We start from the raw sequence: 23,190 nt of genomic DNA on the forward strand, positions 1-23,190 counted from the left end.
ATATATATATATATTATATTATATTATATATATATATATATATATATATATATATATATATATATATATATATATTATTAATAAATAAAGTCATACAAAAATACAGTTTTTTTTTACAAAATAAAAATAATTCAAAAATTCCCAAAAAAGTAAATAAATAGAAACAAATAAAATAAAACAATTAAAATACAATGAGAAAAATAATGAAGATACCGAATAACGAAAATAAAGGCCTATAAAAATGAAATGATTAAATGCAGAAACAGGTATTATGCTATCTAACTATTGTATTCACTATTTTTATTTGTATTTATTTATTTATTTTTGTAGTGATTTTTGAGCACATACCATGGAACATACATTATGTTCTGGGAGTCCTTAACTAAATAAGCTTAATAATAAAAAACAACAACAACAACAACAACAAAAACTATGAAATTAAAAATGAATAATAAAATTCTAAATAAATAGAAAACAGTCAAAATGTAAATAAATAAAATGTAAATAAAAAATAAATGAAGAAAAAGTAAAATAAAAAAGAATATAATAAAATAAAATATGAAAATAAAGACTTAAAATAAATGCAATTAACTAAAACCATTAATTAAAGAAATTCCACAAAACATGCAGAATTAAAAAAACATGAAATAAATTGAAAAAAAAAACAAGATAATAAAAATATCAATACACATAAATAGGAAGTAATTAAACTCAAAGCTGAATAAAAAAACACATGAAATAAAAAATAATAATAAAAAATCTAAATAAACAGAAAAAAAACCTAAATAATAATAAAAAAATATTTTTGAAAATAAATAATCAAAATACACACAAATAGGGAAAAAATAAATAGAAGAATAAAAAAGGATATTCTAAAATAATATAAGGATAGATGAGATAATATATATTTTTAACCATAAAAACTATATATATATATATATATATATATATATATATATATATATATATATATATATAAACCATTATTTATAAAATAAAATACAAACATGAAAAAAAAGTAAGTAAACATTATTTAAAAAAAAAAACCAAATAAACATTATTTTAAAAAAATCCGTAGAGAAGTTGTTTTATGGGCTCAACGCACTGCATGTTTCAGTAAATAAAGAACAGAAAACAAATTATAACTTGTATAAATTAACTTGTCTTTTCTGAAGCCAACAATTGCTGTTCAAAACAAAGTTTATGTACATTTGCGTCACAAAACCATAATCCCATTAGAAAAGAACAATGTGATTTCATATGTCTGTATACGAGTCAGTGTAGAGTGGCTAATGGTCTGTGTGTAGGTGTGAAGACCTTGACAGACATCCACCATGCATATGGTCTTAGTTTAACCTTGGACTGTCTGGGAACAGCACTCAGGCTGCGGAGGATGCTGAAGCAGAGCGAAGGGTGAAGAACAAAGAGATGGACGTGAAGTAACGTGTTCTACTATTCCATGTGTGAGGAAAAAGTCTGTAAGGAGACGTGGGTCTGAACCCAAGGTCTGCCCGCATACATTATTTAAACTAGATAACAGTCAACCTGCTCTCATTTATATTCATGAGCGCAGATAGCTAGACACATCTCAGACCAGGCGAAATCCGTCACACACCTACCAGTCTCACATGGAATGGAATATTCTAGAGCACTTTACAGGAACATGCTGGCAAGCCACATGTAGATTTGTCACTAAACTTTGTGAGTAGTTACTGTAGGTGGGAAATGACCAAAAAACAATAATAACTAGGGCTGGGCGATATGGCTGAAAACTATATCACGATATCAGTGTTTCATATCGGTCGCTATCGATAATTATTGATATTTTTATGACCCATTTAAAATAAGGACCAGGAGAAAAATATATTACACTCAAGCATTTTTATTTTAAACTTAACCTGCCTCTGATCATAATCCCCTCAGTTATTAAGACAGAAATGTCAACAACCATGGAAAACTCAAATAATTAAAATGTAAACATAAGTCTAAAGTCACAATATACACTTAATTATCTCTTAATCCTCAATTCAAACCCCATTCATTGTCGATGAAGTGAATGGTCAAGCTAATGTATGGCCCAGAAGTACGGCTTGACCACAGGTCAGAGGTTGTTGCAAAGTACTTGGCTGATTATATTTTTTTCTGCACAGATTGCTGGTTGCCAGTAGCCAACATTACTTCTTTCCCGGTACTTTAGCCTATACTTTGTGTAATAACAAAAATATTTATTTAAGTGAAAAAATAAGTCCAAAACTTTCAACATTTTGAACAATAGGGCCTTACAATGTTTTTTGTTTTTTTACCAGGAATTCTTGTTTTAATTTTTCTGATAATCAAATGAAAGCAAAATCACTGATTTATTTTTAAAAATAAAAATAAATGGAGCTTTACTGTTAAAATTAATACATAGAAGAAAAATTATATTCAGTTAAAAAAAGGTTTAATAATAATAGTATTTTTTCAACAATTAAGTGGTGACTCTTTATTTTATTTTTTATCATATATATTGTTTTATGTAAATTATTTAAATGTGAACATATAAACACCTACATTATACTGTACAAAGTAATACAAGACTAATATTGTTCTGTTACATGTTAAACTGTACTTTTATTTTGACAGGTTGCCGTGAAGTTTCAGTGAGTAATACAGTATGAATGATGCTAGTTTCACTAATGAAACGGTAAAATTGACAAAAAGTGACACTCACAGCAGCTTTGGAGATGTATTTATTGGAGTTTGTCTGTTCATGTGAGATGCAAAGGCCAAAAATTAGCGGGAGCGTCACGTGTGCAGTAATATGCGTGTAGTGACAATAAAACGCGTCTCCTCCATTCATACATATAGAGGCAAACGGAACATGCAGGATTCTTATTGAAACGGTCTTTTTGCGTTTCAGTTTTCACAGACACTAGTCCATATCGCGATCTGAATTAATTAACAGACCAACTTTTGATTTATTGATCCAAAAATCGACGAATTCCGCGGCATTCCGCCCTATAGTAAAGTCCGTTTTTATGAATGGAGTCCGCGATCCCGTCTGTGAGGAGACATTGTAAACGCGCGATCATGTAGAGACAGAAATCAAATGCCGTCGTGTAAATAAGATTAATAACATAAGGCTATTTAGTTTGTTTAATACAACAACATGGACCCGTTCTGTAGGAAAGATAACCTTAACTTCTATTGTGATCTGGCGCTATGAACTGGACGTTAAAGGGGGGCTGGGCGGGCCGACGAAGATTACAAAATATCGAACGTTTTATCGAACACATTTTTTATTGATATCGATCTCTTGTCTATCGCGATATATATCGTTATCGTTTTATCGCCCAGCCCTAATAATAACAATAATAAATAAACAAACAAATAAATAAATATATGTGCAAATAATGTATATGTATATTTTCATTACTTATGTATATATGTATGTGTGTGTGTGTATATATATATATATATATATATATATATATACATATATATATATATATATATATACATATATATATATACACACATACATACACACACACACACACACACACACACACACACGTATATATTTATATATAAATTAAAATATACACACACATATATATATATATAATTAGTATTTAACTTTTTTGTTGATTTTTTTGTCTTATATATATATATATATATATATATATATATATATATATATATATACACGTAAATAAAAATATCTAAAATATTAAATTTTTTGTTTATATATATATATATATATATATATATATATATATACACAACTATATATATATATTAAGTACAAATATATACACAAATTATTTGCATAAATAAAAATATATACTGTTTTCATATATATATATATATATATATATATATATATATATATAGACACTTAATTTACACAATTCTTTTTTTAATTTTTGTGTGTGTATATATATAATTAATTAGACTTGTTTATATATATATAAATTAATTGTATTTCTTGTATATATACAATTTTTTATTTTTGCTTATATTTATATAAATTAATATTAATATTTAAATATAATAAAATAGCAATTTTACTCACACACACACACACACACACACACACACACACACACACACACACACACACACACACACACACACACACATATATACACACATAAAATATATATATATTTGTTTATAATTTTTGATTTTATAAATATTTTTTGGTCTCTCTATATATACACAAATTTATTTTTCACATATAATTTTTTTAATCTCCCTCTATAAATATACATATAAATTATTTTATTGTGTGCATATATATACATATATATATATACATATATAATAAAAATATACATTTAAATGTATATATATTTGTACATATAAACACACATGTGCATAAATATAGAAATTATTAAATATTATTTGTAATTATTATTATTTTCAATATGTAAATTATAAATATTATTATACTATAAGTTGTTAAATAGTAATATTATTTGTAATATGTATATTATGAATTATATTACAAATTATTAAATAGTATTATTATTATTATTATTTGTAATTATTATTATTTGCAATATGCATATTATTAATATTATTATACTATATATACATTGTTAAATAGTAATATTATTTGTCATTATTATTTGTAATAAGTATATTATCAATTATATTACAAATTATTAAATAGTATTATTATTAGTAATTATTATTATTTGCAATATGTATATTATGAATTATTATTATATTATATCCAGATAACTCATTTATCTGTGTTTACTAAGGCCTGAATACCTTTACTTTGCTGTTGTTTGCAGTTTGCTTCGAATCATTTCACATAAAGCTTTGCCACTTTATCATAATTCACAAGGGATGTTTCCCTTCAATTCCATTTCAAGGACCTGGCAACCTTGTCTGGTTCACACAGGTGCATTATTACCTTTTATTGGCTTGTGCAAATGAATGCTGAGGTCGAGGGCTCTCGGGAACGTCTGTTAATGGAAAGTGTAAAACATCTCATGCCTAGGGTTGGAAGTCAACACAGGAACTCAAAATCAAAAAAGTCACTGAACTGTTTCTCCAGGTTAACCTTTCTTTTGTCTGTGATTTTATTCCAAATAGCCTTTCTATGCTACGCTGGAAATAATAGTGTTTGCTCAGAGGAAAAAAGCAATTCATGCCTTTCACTGAGTGGATTGCTATACAACTAATCGAGAATGATCTTGACCCTTTTTCCATCTCCAAGTGCCTGACTACGTGAACAAAACTCAAGGCAAGAATAAAGAATGCACCACACTGCATCCAGGCTACTGTCCATCCCGATCTATAAGAGGTCAGACAGGAGTGTGTTTGGCCAAAAAAAGGGATTCGTGTTAGTAGGGTTGTGTCCCTAATGGCAAGAGCACACAGCGTTAGTCTCGGCCCTGGATACAAACCCCAACCACTCAACCTCCCACCACAGTGAGCTCTCCTCTGGGACTTTAAGAGCCGTCAGGGGCTCTCATGCGTGCGTGTGTGTGTGTGTGTGTGTGTGTGTAAGGAACCTAGAGGCATCAGCAAGGCTCATCATGGCCTAGGGGAAAAGGAAGATGCTGAATCCACACTAACAAGTTGATCGTTGTCCACATGTTAGAGGCGAGCGTTAGCGCCTAGATATACACCATGACAGAATGAGGCTCTGCCTGCTGGGGGAGATGGAGGAGAGAGTGTGTAAATGTGTGTGTGAGTGTGATTGTGTTAGCGAGGAAGGGTCGGTGGGGGTCATTACTGACTGCCTTGAGGCGCTCTGATGCCTCTCTGCTTATGCTCAGCACAAACAATAGCTGCAAGTCACCATTTCCACTAGAATACAAGCACACACACATACAAACAAACTGTTAAGTTTTCTATCAAGAAAATGATTGGTGATATAAAGTTAATTGCTATGATGTATATACTAAGCTTAAATTTAATTTATTTCATTAGATGTTTATTTTATTTCAGGTAACAGGTTTACTTACCTATAATAACTCTGGAAAAAAAATAGTTATTATTATTATAATTATTATAAACAAACAAACTTTAATATCATCTGCATTTAATACTGGCCTAATCAGACTAATTATAACTAAAGTATATAGTCATGTAATTATATAATTAGTTAATTAATATCATTATTACTAATTATAGCCTGCCTATAATTAGGGGAGAGAAAAATAAAAACAAAATAAAATAATATAAATATAACTAATATATAAATAAATGTGTATTTTTTATTTGTTCAAATAATATTAAAAAAACAAATGTATAATATAAAAATATATAAAATAAATGTATATTTTTTATATATATATCTCTATATAGTTAATTATTTCTCTTTCAGTTGTAGTTATTTTAGTAAAGTTAAACTACTGTTATTAAAAACGAAAAATTAATTAAACTATAATTGAAATAATTAAAATATGTATATCAGTTAATGTTTATTTTATTTCAGGGAACAGTTTTTATGGTTTTAGTTTTACTTTCCTATAATTAAAAAAAATTCTAACAACAATAACAATAATGATAGTTATTATTAATGTTATTATTATTATAATTATAAACAAAAAACAAACCTATAAATAAATAGGCTTAAAATCATCTGCATCTAATACTTGTCAAGTTATCTAGGGATTATTAGCCACAATGTCTGCCCAAACTTGACAAGGCTTCAATCCACTTTGAAATGGCGCATGGATCAACTCAAAGCATGAGATTAGATTCTTCATCACAGATGCAATTTATTGAAATCTTTCAGCAACAGTCTCCATTTGCTCATTTTCAATACTTTCTCAGATGCTCAGCTTAATAACCTATACAAACAAACAATATACAAACATTACCATACAAGACACTACACATGGCATCATTTCAAGATGTTTGACTTGATAAAATATTGCTAGGGTGTTCACAAGTTAGATACTAAACTGCTAAAAAAATTAGTCCTACCAGTAGCGTCTCAAAGTTGATGATCACATTGTGCCTTTCCCAGTTGTCCTTAAGCAAGTGCTTTCAATAAAGTTGCATAAGTGCAGGTTTTGCACATCCTTCTTTGATTTGCAACAATGCTTAGGTAGGAACGTAGAAGCTAGAGAGGCGCAAACACTCCATGCAGGCTGCTAATTACACACACCTGGTTCCATGTGCTATCGTGTAGTTTTCACTGACCAATCAGCTTCCTTGTTCCTTGTTTGCTTACAACCAATAGATTACTCCGATCTTAAATAAACTGCTATCTGATGGATTTGTATCTTTTACTAAACAGTGATGAATAAATATTTCTTCCTTTGGTTTAACAATACTAGCCTAATCAGACTGATCATAAACAATGTATTTAGTTATATAATTATATAATTACTTATATAAAATATATAATTATAACTAATTATAACCTGCCTATAATCAGGGAAAGAAAAAACAAAACAAAAATTAATAAATAAAGGTGTGTCTTTTTTATTTTTTTTAAATAATATAAAAAAGAAGAAAAATAAATATTTTTCTTATATATGTCTATATAGTTTATTAGTTATTTTAGTACAGTTAAACTACAGTAGTAAAATAATCTCAATTAACATAAGTTTCATATTTTAAGTTTTGAATTTTATTTATTTCAGTTAATGTTTGTTTTATTTCAGGTAACAGTTTTTATGGTTTTAGGTTTACCCACCTATAATAAAAAAAATAATAATAATATTACTTATTTATTTATTTGAATTAATAATGATTATTTATTTATTAAAAATAAAATGCCTTAATATCATCTGCATCTAATACTGGCCTAATCAGACTTTGTAACGTATTTAGTTATATAATTACATAATTAGTTTTATAATTAAAATCATTATAATTAATTATAAACTGCCTATAATCAGAGGAAAGAAAATAAAAAATAAAATAATTAATTTAAATATAAATAAATCTGTCCTTTTTTATTTTTTCAAATAATATATAAAAAAAGAAGAAATATATATTAATTGTTGTATGTCTATATTGTTTATTATTTCCCTTTTGGTTTCAGTTATTTTAGTACAGTTTAACTACTGTAAATGAAAATGGCAAATTAATGAAAATAAATTAAAATATTCTCAATTAAAATAAGTTCATATTTTAAGTTTTTTTATTTAAATTTTGTTTTTAAATTATTATTATTAATGCAAACAAACAAACAAACAAACAAACAAACAAATAAATGTCTCAATATCATTCTGCATCTAATGTATTTAGCTATATAATTACATAATTATTAGTATTACAACTAATTATAACCTGTCTATAATCAAGGGAATAAATAAATAAATATTGATTTGCTGCAATAAATTCCATTAGTACATCAGCCTTCAGTCCCCATATAATGCTGTTCTCAAACACAAAGAAGGCCTATTTAATTGGTGTCAATCAAACAGCAGCGCTCCGCCAGTGCAATAAGTGTGCTACACTCTTTCTCCCATAATGCACTTCTGCGGCAGACAGGAATGAGAGGGACGGCCAGGGGTGAGGGGGTGGTGTGTAACTGCACAGCCTGCTGACCTGCCCATCCATCAAGCAGCATGCATCGCCCCGCTCTCTCTCTCTCTAAATCCTTCTGCTGTCTGGCAAGTCAGAGGGCCTGTAAGGTCGTCACATAATTTTGGCGGTAGGCCCCTATAATGGGCGCCGCCTGCCCACCCGCCCCCAGGATCCCGGCGATTAGCCTTCAACACACACACGTGATCCGTCTCCCACAGCTCTGGCATTTACGACGCTGACCTTGCCTGGAAATAACAAGGATCAAAACAGCTAGCGACCATAAGAAAGAAATTAAAGAAATAAACACGTCATTAGAAATAAAATAAAAGCCGGGACCGTAGCCAAACCGTGCTCTGACGGAGATGCATCAGCGCTGCAGCGGGGTGCCGGGCTTTTTTGCGGGACACTGTGCATCAATCACCCCGCCAGAACAGAGCCCCCCAGACGGCTCGGGGGAAACGCTGGTGACCCGGCTGGGGAGCAGCAAAGAGAGGGAGCGGAGGCAGAAAAGCCAGTAAAAATTTAATGCACTCTGCAGAGCGGTCATGTCATACTTGGTTATGGAAAATAATCCCAGATGCTTGCAGTGGCTGAAATGGAGCTGTTACGTGCATGCCTCCTAACTCTGTCTGACAGCCGTGATGTACGACTACCATTACCGGAAAATATCACTTCAACTAACCCATGATCCGGCTCCACTCAGGGTCACATTATCCACGAGGAACAAATTACACCACTCCCCCCGCCGCTTCCTCCCTCCCCGCGCCTCCAACCCCAAAGTAAATACAAATTTCCTACACGGGCCGGTACAAATGCGGGGCGATACGTTAGCTATGACAACGCTCGGCAGAGTGACGGAGATGATGAAGTACATGACAAATCACGAGCTGACAGGCCACTCTACAGCAATCAGCCTCTGTCCCGGCCTCACGAGCGCCCACTCAAGCCTGTAAACACCCCTCTGCTCGCTCCCCACTCCTTTTTTCAGACGCAGGGAGGGCAAAACACATAATCTTTTACCGCTGACAACTCGCTCGCGGAGCTTTATTACCCGCCCCGTTTCACCGTGCCGAAGTGTGGCGAGGAGATAAAAAAAAAAAAAAAAAAAACGTTTTATGTGCCAGTGCTTCGGCTGAGTGATGGGGAAACTAATGTGCCTCTCCTCCTCCTCCTTCAAGCGCCTCAGGGCAAACATCGTCAGAAGACGAAAAGAGAAGAGGCGGGGGCAGAGAATAGAAAGCCGGGGCATTTACGTATATGGGCCATATTTGGTGCAAATTGCTGTCCCACAACCAAAAACACATTCAGATCTTAGATGTTTACTAAGATCCTTTTATTATCTATTGAAAACCACTATAATAGGTATTTAAGGAATTCTTATATGCTCATCAAGGCTGCACTTACATGATCAAAAATACAGAAAAACATTTAATATCGTGAAATAATATTCCAGTTTAAAATAATGGTGTTCTGTATTAATATATTTTAAAATATAATTTATTCCTGAGATGCAAAGCTGCATTTTTATCAGCCATTACTCAAAAATCATTCTAATATACTGATTCATTACTGTTATTATCAATGTTGGAAACAGTTGTGCTGCTTAATATTTTTTTTTTTTTTTGAAACCTGTGATTCTTTTTCAGGATTCTTGATAATTAAAAGGTTAAAAAGAACTGCATTTATTCAAAATATAAATCTTTTCTAACAATATGAGTCTTTGCTATCACTTTTGATCAATTTAACACATCCTTGGTTAAACAAAAGTATTAATTTCTTTCGAAAAAAGAAAGAATAGAAATTTGCTGACCCCAAACTTTTAGATGGTAGTTTATATTGATACAAAAGACTTCTTTTTTTAAATAAACGCTGTTCTTTTCAACTTAAAAAAAATAAAAAATAAAATAAAAAATCACAGGTTCCAACAAAATATTAAGCAGCACAACTGTTTTTCTACTTTGATAATAAAACAGCATATTAGAATGATTTTTAAAGGATTATGTGACACTAAAGACTGGAGTAATTTTGCTAAAAAATCAGCTTTTTATCACAAGAATGAATTACATTTTACAATATATTCACATAGAAAACAGTTATTTTAAATTGAAATAAATCAAATAAATGCAGCCTTGATGAGCATAAAAAACTTCTTTTAAAACCATTAAAAATCTTACTGATCTTTTGAGCAGCAGTGTATAGAAAATCATAATTTCATCTGTACTTTAAATTGGGAGGTGGCTGTCCTGAAAATGTTAACTTATAAAAATGATATTAAAATAATTTTCTTACTTTTTACATTGTTGTTTTTTAAAATACCTTTAAAATACCGAAACAGTGCATGTTTTATTCAAAACAGGTAAATTTGTTCAAAAGTCAGAAAAATCTGTGTGTAACTTTAAAGAATGTCACTACCAAACATCTTTTTTCTATAATTAAACACTTTTTTGGGAGTTATTCCATAACATTTAGTTTTTATATGTGTACAACTGTTCAGAACTGTGCTAGCTAACCATGTGCTGATTAGCATCTTTGAGCTAGGGTCAAAAGTATCTAAAATTGTCACTACCAAAATAGTCAGACATTTGGCGAGTTTCGGTAGTGACATCTTTGATTTTTTTGGGTGTTATCCCATAAAATGTCACTACCATAACAGTCATGACCAAAACATGTCATCATTGTTTCGGTATAGTGACAAATGGGAACACATCATCCTATATTTGGGGAAAATAAACTAAAAGTTTAGTACAGTTATGAATAGGGATGGTTACCGAAACCCGGTACTTTATCGGTCCCGGTGCCAAATTATAAAAGACCGAAGTATCGATAAGCTCTGACGTTAACGGTTCTGCTGTCAGTACTGGAGAAATTTAAAAAATAAATGTCCTATTTAATATTGCTAAATAAACATTACCTAGCATATTTTCCTGACCAGCCTTTTGTAATTTGCGATAATATTCATTATTTGCCTGCACTGCCGTTATTTGCTACTGTATCTCACGCACGAAATGTAGTCCGTTCTGCAGTACACAGAGCTCGCGCGCACACAACACGAGAGAGCTCGCGCTTATGGTATGCATGCTATGTTAAAATAACGACATAAACATCACATAAGGTCTCTCTAAATCAGTATTATAATGTTAATAATTTAATAAACACACATTCAGATACATATAGCCTACATATAGGCTAAATATTTAGAATATTTTTTATGCAGTAGCCTAAATAAATATTAAACATTAAAATGCCTTTATAGTACTGCTTTTACAAATAGATAAATAATAATAAACTATGCTAAGAAATTATAGAGCAGAGCTTACCTAAAAATTAATTTGCAGTTAAATCATTGTATATTCATTTACAAGAAAATTGTGTTTATTTATTTGTTTTACAATCATTGGTTTTGTTTGTGTAACAGATATTTGCTCAAACATTGGTGTTTGCTAAGCTATAGATGATTGTTTTACATTTAAAAAATAAAGTGTTGTTATTTCTGTTCTCAATTTGTTTCTGTTTTTTAATTAAAAACACAACAAAAAGTACCGATAAGAGTACCGTTAAAGTACCGAATCGATAAGTGGTATCGATAGAAGTAGTAATACCGTTAAAACCTTAACGATACCCATCCCTAGTTATGAACATTTTTAGTATTTTAGTATGTTTTAGTGTGTTTTAGTATGTGGATTGAAATTCTGTAATGTGATGTGGTCACTACCAAAACATTATTGTCACTACCGACACAACCGAAACATAGGATATTTTGTCAAAAAGATGTTATGATAGTGTTTGGTTCAATGTATATTCAAACTAATGGATCCTTAAGTTTGAAATCAGTATGATCAACTTTTTTCCTTTTACAAAGAAGCATTCGGATTTAAAATATAACAAATGTGATAAATCACACTTAAAATATTGGTAACATTTTACTTGATATTGATTTACCTCTGAAAACTTTTTAGTAAAATAGAAAAATATATATTTGCAAGGAAGATGTAAGCAAAATCCCAATAGGTCAATGTTACCCTTGCTAATAAATTATACATTACTGTGCTTCGGTAGCGACAAATTTAGGGAGAGGACAAATATTCCAAACTTTCTGAAAATACAATATGAGAACTAACTGCACAATTATCAGAAACTTCAGATACAATTTGCATACATACAAAATTTGTGGAAAAGGACATTTTCCAACTATATTCAAGATGTTGGCCCATATATATGATCATAGTTTTGTGTCAAGGACATAAATGTTTTCTTAAAAGTTCAGGTCTCGAATGAGAACCAAGCGAGTGAAATTACAGCACTTCTCTCTCCGCTAATAAATCCGCAACTGCTTTTAAATGCCGTCCTCTGCCCTTGGCCCCATACAGACGGGAAGAAGAAATGCAGGTAGGAATGAAGGGCCCGTGAGAAGAGCGAGGGGGCGAGGAGTGATAAAAGAGTTCAGCGATAAAGGTCCTCTTATTTTCCCTTTTAAGGCCTCATCAAGTGCATTAAAACGCTGGAGAATGTTAATTTGGAGCCAAAGGTGGGACACTTTAAAGGTACTTAAGATTAATCTGTCCGTGCTTGTGCGATTTGTCATCTCCATCTACCTCTTAAAGGTAATGGGCTGATAATTGATTAGTACACATAAAACCATTTTTCAGCACGCTTTGTGCTCTCAACAGTATTGGTGGTGTATTTAATGGGGTTTAGTATTAATCATGTAGCTTTGAGATAGTAATGCTTATGCTGTGATTATAAAGCGGTTTAAAAGCATTTTTTGTACTGAAAAGCACCACATTTACTAATAAATGTTCATCACAAAATAATGAGAACTTTGGAAAGGAGTATAAGACAAAAGGCAAAGTAAATATCTATCTATCAAGTGTAAATAAAATACAATAAAGAAAAATAATTAAAACATTTAAAGAAAATTATAAATATTATTTCAAGTAAATATCTATCCATCCACAAGTAAAAAAAAAATAATATAAATAAAATTCTAAATATTATTTCTAGTAAATATCTATCCATAAACCCATCCATGAATAAAAAAAAGTAAAGAAAAATTTTTATGAAAATTATAAATGATTTCTAGTAAATATATATTCATCCACCCATCCATGAATAAAAAAGCATTTAATAAAAAATATAAATATTATTTCCAGTAAATATCTATTCACACATCCATCCATGAATAAAACAGTAAAGAAAACAAACTATGAAAATTTTAAATATTATCTCTAGTAAATATCTATTCATCCACCCACCCATCCATGAATCAAAAAATGAAACATTTCATGAAAATTATAAATATTATTTTTAGTAAATATCCATCTATTCATCCACTTATCCATGAATAAAAAAGTAAAGAAAACATTAAATGAAAATCATAAATATTATTCCTTGTAAATATCTATTAATTCATCCATCCATGAATAAAAAAAAGTTTAAAAACATTTATTAAAGAAACATTTATTACAAATTATTAACATTATTTCTAGTAATTATCTATCCATTCACCTATATATCCATGCACAAAAAGGTGAAGAAAACATTTAATGGAAATTATAAATATTATTTCTAGTGAATATCTATTTATCCACCCATTCATCCAAGAATAAAAAGTAAAGAAAACATTTAATAAAAATTATAAATATTATTTCTAGTAAATATCTATTCATCCACCCATCCATCCATGAATAAAAAGTAAAGAAAACATTCGATGAAAATTAAAAATATTATTTCTAGTAAATATCTATTCATTCACCCATGTATAAAAAGTCAAGAAAACATTTAATGAAAATTAAAAATAATATTTCTAGTAATCAGTAGTCTAGTAATTTTCAGTTTATTCATCCACCCATTCATCTATCCATCCATAAATGAAAAAGAAAACATTTAATGAAAATTATAAATATTATTTTGACTTGATTTATTTGAAATATCTATATAAACACACACATACATCTGCTTTTGTTGATATAAAATCAAGCTTTAAATGTTCAGATTAGCAAAACGAGACAGGGAGACAGAGACATTATGCTGATCATACTTAAACCTTAACCTGCAATGGCTTATAATAGTCAAGAGCACATGTGTAGCCCACTGCACCATGGCTCCCACATAAAGAGGGATTCTGAGGGTAGAGAGGCACTAAGCCTGAGCACATGTGCTGATTTGTTGCTGGCTAAAGTCGGCACAGATTCACTTGAGCCTCGACGGTCTTTAAACACTCTCAGATGGCGCAGACCTGTTAGTGTTAACTGCGCCATGAAAAGGGGACGTTATTGGATCGGGGCAGCTGCGGAACATCAAACAGCCCATCAGGCGGTGGAACCTCTCTCGCTCTCCCTCTGCCAGCCACAGCAGACATAATAATCCCCCTTGAGCGGCTGGTAATGAGAAGACAGGGTCCTACCTGCTCTCTCTAATAACAGACACTTCTTCTGCACACAAATCAGGGCAGGGGGCGGGGGCCTGGGGTTTGGGGGGGCGAGCAGGTTGTGAGGTAGAAGCGAGAACAAGATCCCTGGCACAACGAGGGAAGGAGAGAAAGAGAGAGAGACAACCAAAGTAACAGGGGCATCCAGGGACCGAAGTGGAGCCAAAAGCCTGGAAGGTGGAGGCCAGCCACAGTTGCCAGGGCCAGCCAAACGCTTTCAGAGCATTCTGGACCCTGTTCGGCCTGCGCGATGCCAATTCATCCAGCAGCAGGAGAGGGAGAGCAGGAGGAAATGAAGCCAGAGAGGGCAGACAGCAGGAGTAGGGCTGCTTTCCAGTTGGAATAGGCCCGGCCCGCATGATGAACAGTGTACAGACTGTACCATTTAATAAATCCCTCGCTCTGCTCCAGCTAACACAAACGAGATGTCAAAAGGCCATTAAACACTCTCACACTTCATGCAACACGTCTACGCGCACACATGCACACACGCACACACACGCACACACGCACACACGCACACACGCACACACGCACACACGCACACACACACACACACACACACACACACACACACACACACACACACACACACACACACACACACACACACAGCTTCCCATTAACATTAAGCATACTCTTTTGATAAAGAAAAACAACTATTTGGTAGCTTCATTAGCATTCATTTAACAATTATTTTTTAATAAAATTATTAAAAACACAATTCCACCAATTATACTAATTAATCAAACCCGCATGCAATGCGTCATTATTACAGCATAAACAACTTAATTAAAAGAAAGGAATAATTGCTGGCATATTTTTTTACAGTAAGCCTCCATTTGAAAATATTGTATAAATAATATATAATATATTAAAATGATATAAAATAATACAAATTGTCACTGATATATTCTGTAATTAATATATATTCTGAAGGGCCAAACAGGAAGTAATTATAGAAAATTTGAATATAAAGTATAGACATAAATCTGAACACATAAGTAAATCAGAACATATAGTTTGAAAACTGACTATATAAATATAAATCTGCATATATAGTTATAGGTGTGAATATATAGATACAAAATGTAATATAAAAATTAAAATCATGAATATATAGGAGTAAATCTTAATATATATTTTTATGTCTGGGTATATAAATTTAAATTGTGAATATGTACTTATAATTTTGAATATATATATATGAAAATTGCAATATACAGATATAAGTCTGAATATATAGATATAAAACTTTAACATAAATGCAAATCATGAATATATGTATAGCAGTTAATCTGAACATATAGTTAAAAATCTAAATGAACAGAATTAAATCTGAAAATAGATGTAAGCTTGAATATAAAAATGTAAATTGTGAATATATATAGACTAGCTATTATTCTGACTATATAATTGTAAATCAGAATGTAGATTAATAAATGTTGAGTACATAAATGCATTTTATATAAATAATATATATTATATTATATAATCTATTATATAATATAATATATAATATATTGAATATATATTACATTTACATATATATAACTTTTTTATTTTATATGATTTATAAATATATATTCTGATTTACATTTATATATTCAGATTTTATACAATTACTTCCTGTTTGGCATTTCATAATATATATAAACACTCATTTATATGTAATAAATAATATTTAGATGTAATAGATAATAAGAAATATTTATCTGATTAAAATAAATTAAATGAAAAAGTTATACTATTTAATAAGTCTATTTAATATTTATAAATAAAATAATATTAACAAACTGTAAGAGTTAAGCCTCCATGTAAAGATAGTTAAATATTAATTTTATATTAATATTACTCAAATAATTGCAATAACACTCATAATAATATAAATTCAATAAATAAATAAATTCAATGCAAATTAAATATTTGATTATAATAAGTTGAAATAAAAAAAAACAAACGTCATTCTTTTTTCAAATCAAATGTATCCAAATTACAAATAACAATTATTGATATATTTTAACAATTCATAAAATATTACAGCAAATATATAGTTTCACTCTGTAAAAATGATGCCTTACTTAAGAGGTTTCCCATTTCAACTGGCGTGGAATGTTGACTCTAGCTTTGTCACAGGAAGTACAACTATGACATCACTTCTTGTGGGGCATTTTGATAACCAGGTTTAGAAATATGAACATGCACTGTCATTTAAGGAAAAGGGGAGGGAAAAAAGCCTCATTCTTATCATTCTTGCAGTCAGAAAGTGATTTCTCCAGAGTGTCTTTTTTCATTTCCTGATTTGGGCCAGAGGAGAATAAAAAGAGACAGTTTGTCTGTGGATGAATAGAACTGACCCATTAATGTGACAAGTCGTCCTCCCTTACGGCTGCTGAACATATACTGTACCGTAACTGCGATTGCAGGGGGAAAGAGCTACCGAATTCATTCCCAGAGAGAAAAAGCACGTGGAAATATCACGGATTTGTCGCTTATTGCTAACGCAGCTCAACACGCTCACGGTTTTGTAAACACATTTTAAGAGCTACTGACAGAAAGTGTTTGCGAATGTGTGTGCGTTTGAAAGCGAGCGCTCTTGTTTCTTTGTTTACCTAGTAAACCCTTCCATTGTTTTGACACATAATTAATCAAAGGCAGAGAGAATGACATGACATTGTGAAAATCATTTGAGGAATAATGAGAAGCAGGAACGCAGCGAGCAAAACAGCGATTAATGTCTTACGCCGCACATCTCTGCCACGCCACAACAAAAGGGCTTTGACTGACATGGCTAATTCGATTCGTCGTCATCAAACAAGCGCCGCTTTAAAACAACAAATGAGGAACATTCAAAAAGAGTGAACAAAACAACATTTTCTTGTAATCACGCTGATGTTCGGCAGACAGTAAATAAGTGCCGTGATGTGCCTTGTCAAGCTTTTTGTAGCTTGCCTAGTCTGCATCAAAGTTAGCCTAGAGCCTAGTGTTGAATTCAATTCATGCTTTTAAATAATAGCCTCGTTTTGTTATAATTACTCTATAAATATGACTGATATAATAATTCATTCCACCCAACTCAAGTCATCATACTCTATGTCCTGTGGGCTGCACCTTAAATAAATCTGTAGGAATTGTTACACGTTAATACATGTAAAATGTAACTTGTGAAGCTCGTAATGATTCTTTTCAAATTTCGCACACCATTTAGTCATTCATAATTAATGCAGAGTTAATTAAGGCCTTCTCACAGTCATTAACAAGATGGTAATTCTAATTAAATAGAAACACACTTTTAAGTAGAGTCTAATATTGGATTCTCATTGATTCAAGTTTGATTAAAAAAGAATAAAGATCATTTTAGAAGTGCTATATGATGTAACATGGTATTAATAACACTAATACTAAAGCTGCTACTACTAACTAGCTTCGCATTTCCTAAAGGAAATAGCAGTTCTTGGAACTTGTGAAAATCAGTATATTTATTACAATTATATCACAGTTTGTTTGTTTTTCAATGTAGATTTTTACATCCAAAAATTCTCAGTCAGTGAGAGATTTCAATAAATAAATAAATACATACATAAATATTTTCAATTATATTTTTTTCCATTATTAATGTTAATGTACTTTTATGCAATTTCTGTACTGCAAGTGTAACCAAAGTGTACTGTAAAAAATACATTTCCATCAGAAGTGACCAGAGGCAATGCAAATGATCTATGCAAATTAGCATTGATACAATGCAGACAATGGAAGAGCAGACAGTAATCCTCCACCTGAAAACAGCAATGACTACTAGAAACAATCTACACAGTGAGTGCATGACCTCCAGTGATAATCACTGTTAGAACAGGGTTTTGTAGAGGAAGTATTATGACGAAAAAGACATTGCCACTTTAAGAATTCATAAATGTAAATACATGAAATACAGAGAGTGAGCTCTGTAACAATATAAATAAGTCTTACCTTGTCTTCTTGGTCACTGTCGCTGTCACACTGTAAGACAAAGAAAAAGCAGACATTAGTACTGCAGAATCTGCCAGACGTGATGGAGCTGAACCTCTCTTTTTTTGCGTTTAAATATAAAGCTATTATGAAGTGGAAATCTGATTTCAGCAGTCTCGCACTGCACAGCTCATCAGCAGAGTAATAAAAGTCTAAGCAGGAAAAGGCTGTTCTTATCTCACTCAGTGGCCAGGCCTCATTACATCTGCCTATTACCACCAGCAGGGTTTTTTCTCCCCGACACCAACTAGAGTACGAGTCCAACTATCTTCACGACTCATAGGCCACAGACACACTGCAGCTAAACACAGCTGTTACTCCGCTGCTTAATCTTCTTCTGTACACAGAGTTTGAGTGTTTATAGAAATAACAAATCGCATTTTGCTGCTAAAAATAAATCCTGAAATCCAGTGAATTGATTACTTTAAGCAAAAATAGCTATACAATAAATTAATTCAATTTTTGTTAGGATTCAGTGTAGATGCCAATTTCCTGATGTGAGTATATTTCAAACCTTTTTGTTAATGTTGTAAATTATACAGGGCAGTTTCAGATTGATTAGATTCAAAACATATTTTAAACTATTTATTATACGAACCAAGTCAAAACTGACATTTATTTTGATATTTCATTGGTCGTAAATGCATGTGTTGTGTTTAGATTAACTAAAAAGAGCTCATAAAAGTCCTTTGTTCGTCAATCAGACTACACTGGTCACATTGTTTTTATCAAATAAAAAGAATCAGTTCATAAAGTTGTTCATTTTTAAAATTAGGCTAAAATGGTCCAATTGTATGTTTCTGATTCAATAAAAAGAACCAGTTCATACGATTCATTGGCTTTCAGAATCAGGCTACACTGATCATTTTGTATTGGAGTCATTAAGAGTCATTTGTTCATGAATCAGACTATACTGGATGGTCTGTATATTTTTGATTCACTGAAGAGAACTAGTACATACGAGTCATTCATTGTCAGAATTAGGCTACACTGGTCACGCTGTATGTTTCTGACACACTACAAAGAACCAGCTCATATGAGTGATTTGTTCATGAATCAGACTACACTGGAGGTGCTCTGCAAAATAAACTGGATTCAGTAAAAAGAAGCAGTTCAAAGGATTCACTTGTCTTTCAAATCAGGCTGTACTGGTCATGCTGTATCTGTTGAAACTGAAAAGGACTGACTCATAAGAGTCATTTGTTCATGATTCAGACTACACTGGATGCTTTGTATGTTTTTGATTCACTAAAAAGTACCAGTTCATTTAAGTGATTTGTTCATGAATCATACTACACTGGGGGTGCTCTACAATATAAACTGGATTTACTAAAAAGAACCAGTTCATAAGAGTCATTCGCTGTCAGAATTGGGCTACATTGGTCACACTGTATGTTTTTGACTCACTAAAAAGAACTGGATCATATAAGTGATTCGTTCATGAATCAGATTACACTGGAGGTGCTCTGCAGTATAAACTGAATTCATTAAAAACAATATGGTCATATGGTCATTTGTTGCCAAACCTGGGCTACATTGGTTACACTGTATTTCTTTGACTCACTAAAAAGTACCAGTTCATTTAAGTGATTTGAATTAGACTACACTGGAGGTGCTCAACAATATAAACTGGATTCACTAAAAAGAACCAGTTCATAAGTGCTCTACAATATAAAATGGGTTCACTAAAAAGAACTAGTTCATAAGAGTAACTCAATTTCAGAATCAAACTACTCTGCATGTTTTTGATTAATTAAAAAGAACCAGCGCATAAGTCTTTTGTTTTCAGAAATGAATTTTGATTCACTAAAAACAACACAGTTGTTACTTTCAAAACTCTGAAGTGAGTACATGGTCTTAAAAACATAAACCCAAATTTTCAGTGTACATTTAAGAAAATTAGGATGTAATATTCGGACATTACTCCGAAGAAAAAAAAAAAAGCAAGACAAAACAACAGCGGGCATTGGTGTCTCCATGCAAAATAAGCCAATGAATAATTGGCAAATAAATTAATAAATATAGCATGATATTAAAATGCCGAATTTAAGCCTTTCTGACCAATTTCAATTTCAAGGTCCACTTAATTTTTTATCTGCTAATTAGAAAGGAGCACACAGATGACTTGGCTGGGAGAGATGCGTTCAGGGTTTGAGCTTGGACTCCCTAATGAAGGCCTGCTAGGGGGCGGGGCCTAAGGTCTTTGCGGCCAATTACACCCAGCGAAGCTTAACCCTGTGGCAGCCCTGAATGACTGACAGTTCGGGAAGTCGTATTCCTGCAAGTACTGAATGCTAGGGACAGAAAGTGAGAGGATAGGACAGAGCGAAAAGGGGGGATGTATTCTGGCACAAGTCTCTCCCGTCTGACCTGATACAGGGCCTGGTGAGCAGCATCCAATTTACAGCCCCAGTCCAAGGGGATTCGAGACATACGGGGCTCATGTATTATACATAACCAATAAACACACACATACCAGATGTTAATAACCTACTGCGCTCTTGTGTGTGCCAGCATGTTAGCATTACAGTAAAAATGCTATGAAACAAAATCTATAACCCAAACTCTGTTTCCGTCCTGGGCCATAATGCTCAATTTAACAGTGAAGCTTTCCTAAAGGCCTGGGGCTCCCCTTCATTTGGCCCAGCCAGGGTTGGTGAAAAGTTAAAATAATGAGCAAAATGTATTTTTTCCAGTGTGTTGTGATCCATAAAAACACCGTCGGCATCTCCATTGGCGTGTCAGCGCTCCCCGTGCCCAGCCTAGCGCTTTGATTGCGGAGATATGAGAGGAACGAAATGACTCGCCCTTGCTTGTGAAGCAAATGGAACGCGCTAATAGAACTCATCGCATTACCCAATGCAAAAGTGCCATAGCTCATTACGTCAGGATAAAAGGATATCATTGTAGACGGTGAGCAGAATTGACTTTCTGCGCCGCGACTTGATGATTTAATCAACTGCTCTCTTTCGCTTCTCATCCGCGTGCCTGTCGCTAACACAGGTGCCGCTAAACGACACTCTCTCGCAAGCCAGCAAGTGGAGAAAGGGAAGAAATTGCTGTCATTATTCTTTCTCTCTCTCCCGCTCCTTCTTTCCAAGAATAGAGCTATGCAAATTTTCCGTACTGGTGCTGAGAGAAGAAATTGAGAAAGGAGGGGTGGGTCCAGACGGAAATACCTTTATAGTGGGAAAAGTACAAGTAACGGAAAAGCTAAGATGAGATTTGACAGGTAAGGGCAGCCAGCTTGTTTGTCCTTAACAGGAGCAGCTGCACTTTTCACAAATAAACAAAAAAGGTAAGATCTGTTGCACGCTGTGATTCAAAGCATTTTAGAACATCAGTCGCAGCATAAAGCTTAGTGCATATGATACATGTTGGTCTGTTGTGCTAATGTGGAAGATGTAGGTTTGAGTCCAGTGATTTGTTTTCGATCCCTGGCTTCTCTCCATCATTTCCTGTTCTGTTTCATCTTAAAAGTGGAAAAAGGTCAAAAATAAATATGATGGCTATACAAAAGTACAAATTAAAAGTAAATTATTTTAATATAATACAGTTTTTAATATCCAATATAATATAATATAATACAATGTAATATATTACAATGTAATTTTATCAGTCAACAACATGGTAGCTTCATTATATTTATATAATAATAATATTGTAATAAAAACTATATATATTGTTAACTGAAGCAATAATAACAATATAATATACTATATATATATATATATATATATATATACACACACACACACACACACACACACATTTTATATTATAATTGCTAAGTCAACTACATACAGTTTTATTAATATAATGTAATATAACAATATAATATAATACATTTATAATAATATCAGTCAACTATATTTAGCTTTGTTATATTTCTATTATATTATATTAATAACAAAGCCATATATACTTTTTACTGAAGCAATCATAATACAAAATTAACATACTATATAAAATATAATATATTGTATATATAAATACGCACAATATAAATATAATGTAGAAAAATATTAATTTTATAATACAAATTGCTAGTCAACTATGTATAACTTTATTAATAAATAAAATAATGTAAAATAATATAATACATTTATAATCGTATCAGTTTTTTAAACAAATTATACAATTATAACACAATAGAATATAAATTTTATATTCAATTGGCTATTCAACTATACAGAGCTTTATTATTATAATATATTTTTTACTCGTATTACTCAACAATATTTAGCTTAATTTTATATATATTG

At 31.7% G+C, this 23,190-nt stretch overlaps 1 protein-coding gene across 5 annotated transcripts in view; it reads right to left on the minus strand.

Annotated features, from left to right (window-relative positions):
- Positions 1–23,190, minus strand: part of auts2a (activator of transcription and developmental regulator AUTS2 a) — a 473,806-nt gene that overhangs the window by 143,790 nt on the left and 306,826 nt on the right. For all 5 annotated transcript variants that reach the window (XM_073829732.1, XM_073829730.1, XM_073829733.1 and 2 more), the window contains exon 5: positions 18,887–18,916. In XM_073829732.1, coding sequence (XP_073685833.1) covers positions 18,887–18,916 — 30 coding nt within the window. The remainder of the gene's footprint in view (positions 1–18,886; positions 18,917–23,190) is intronic.

The sequence above is a fragment of the Garra rufa genome, chromosome 23, assembly GCF_049309525.1.
Source record: "Garra rufa chromosome 23, GarRuf1.0, whole genome shotgun sequence".
NCBI classification, from domain to species: Eukaryota; Metazoa; Chordata; class Actinopteri; order Cypriniformes; family Cyprinidae; genus Garra; species Garra rufa.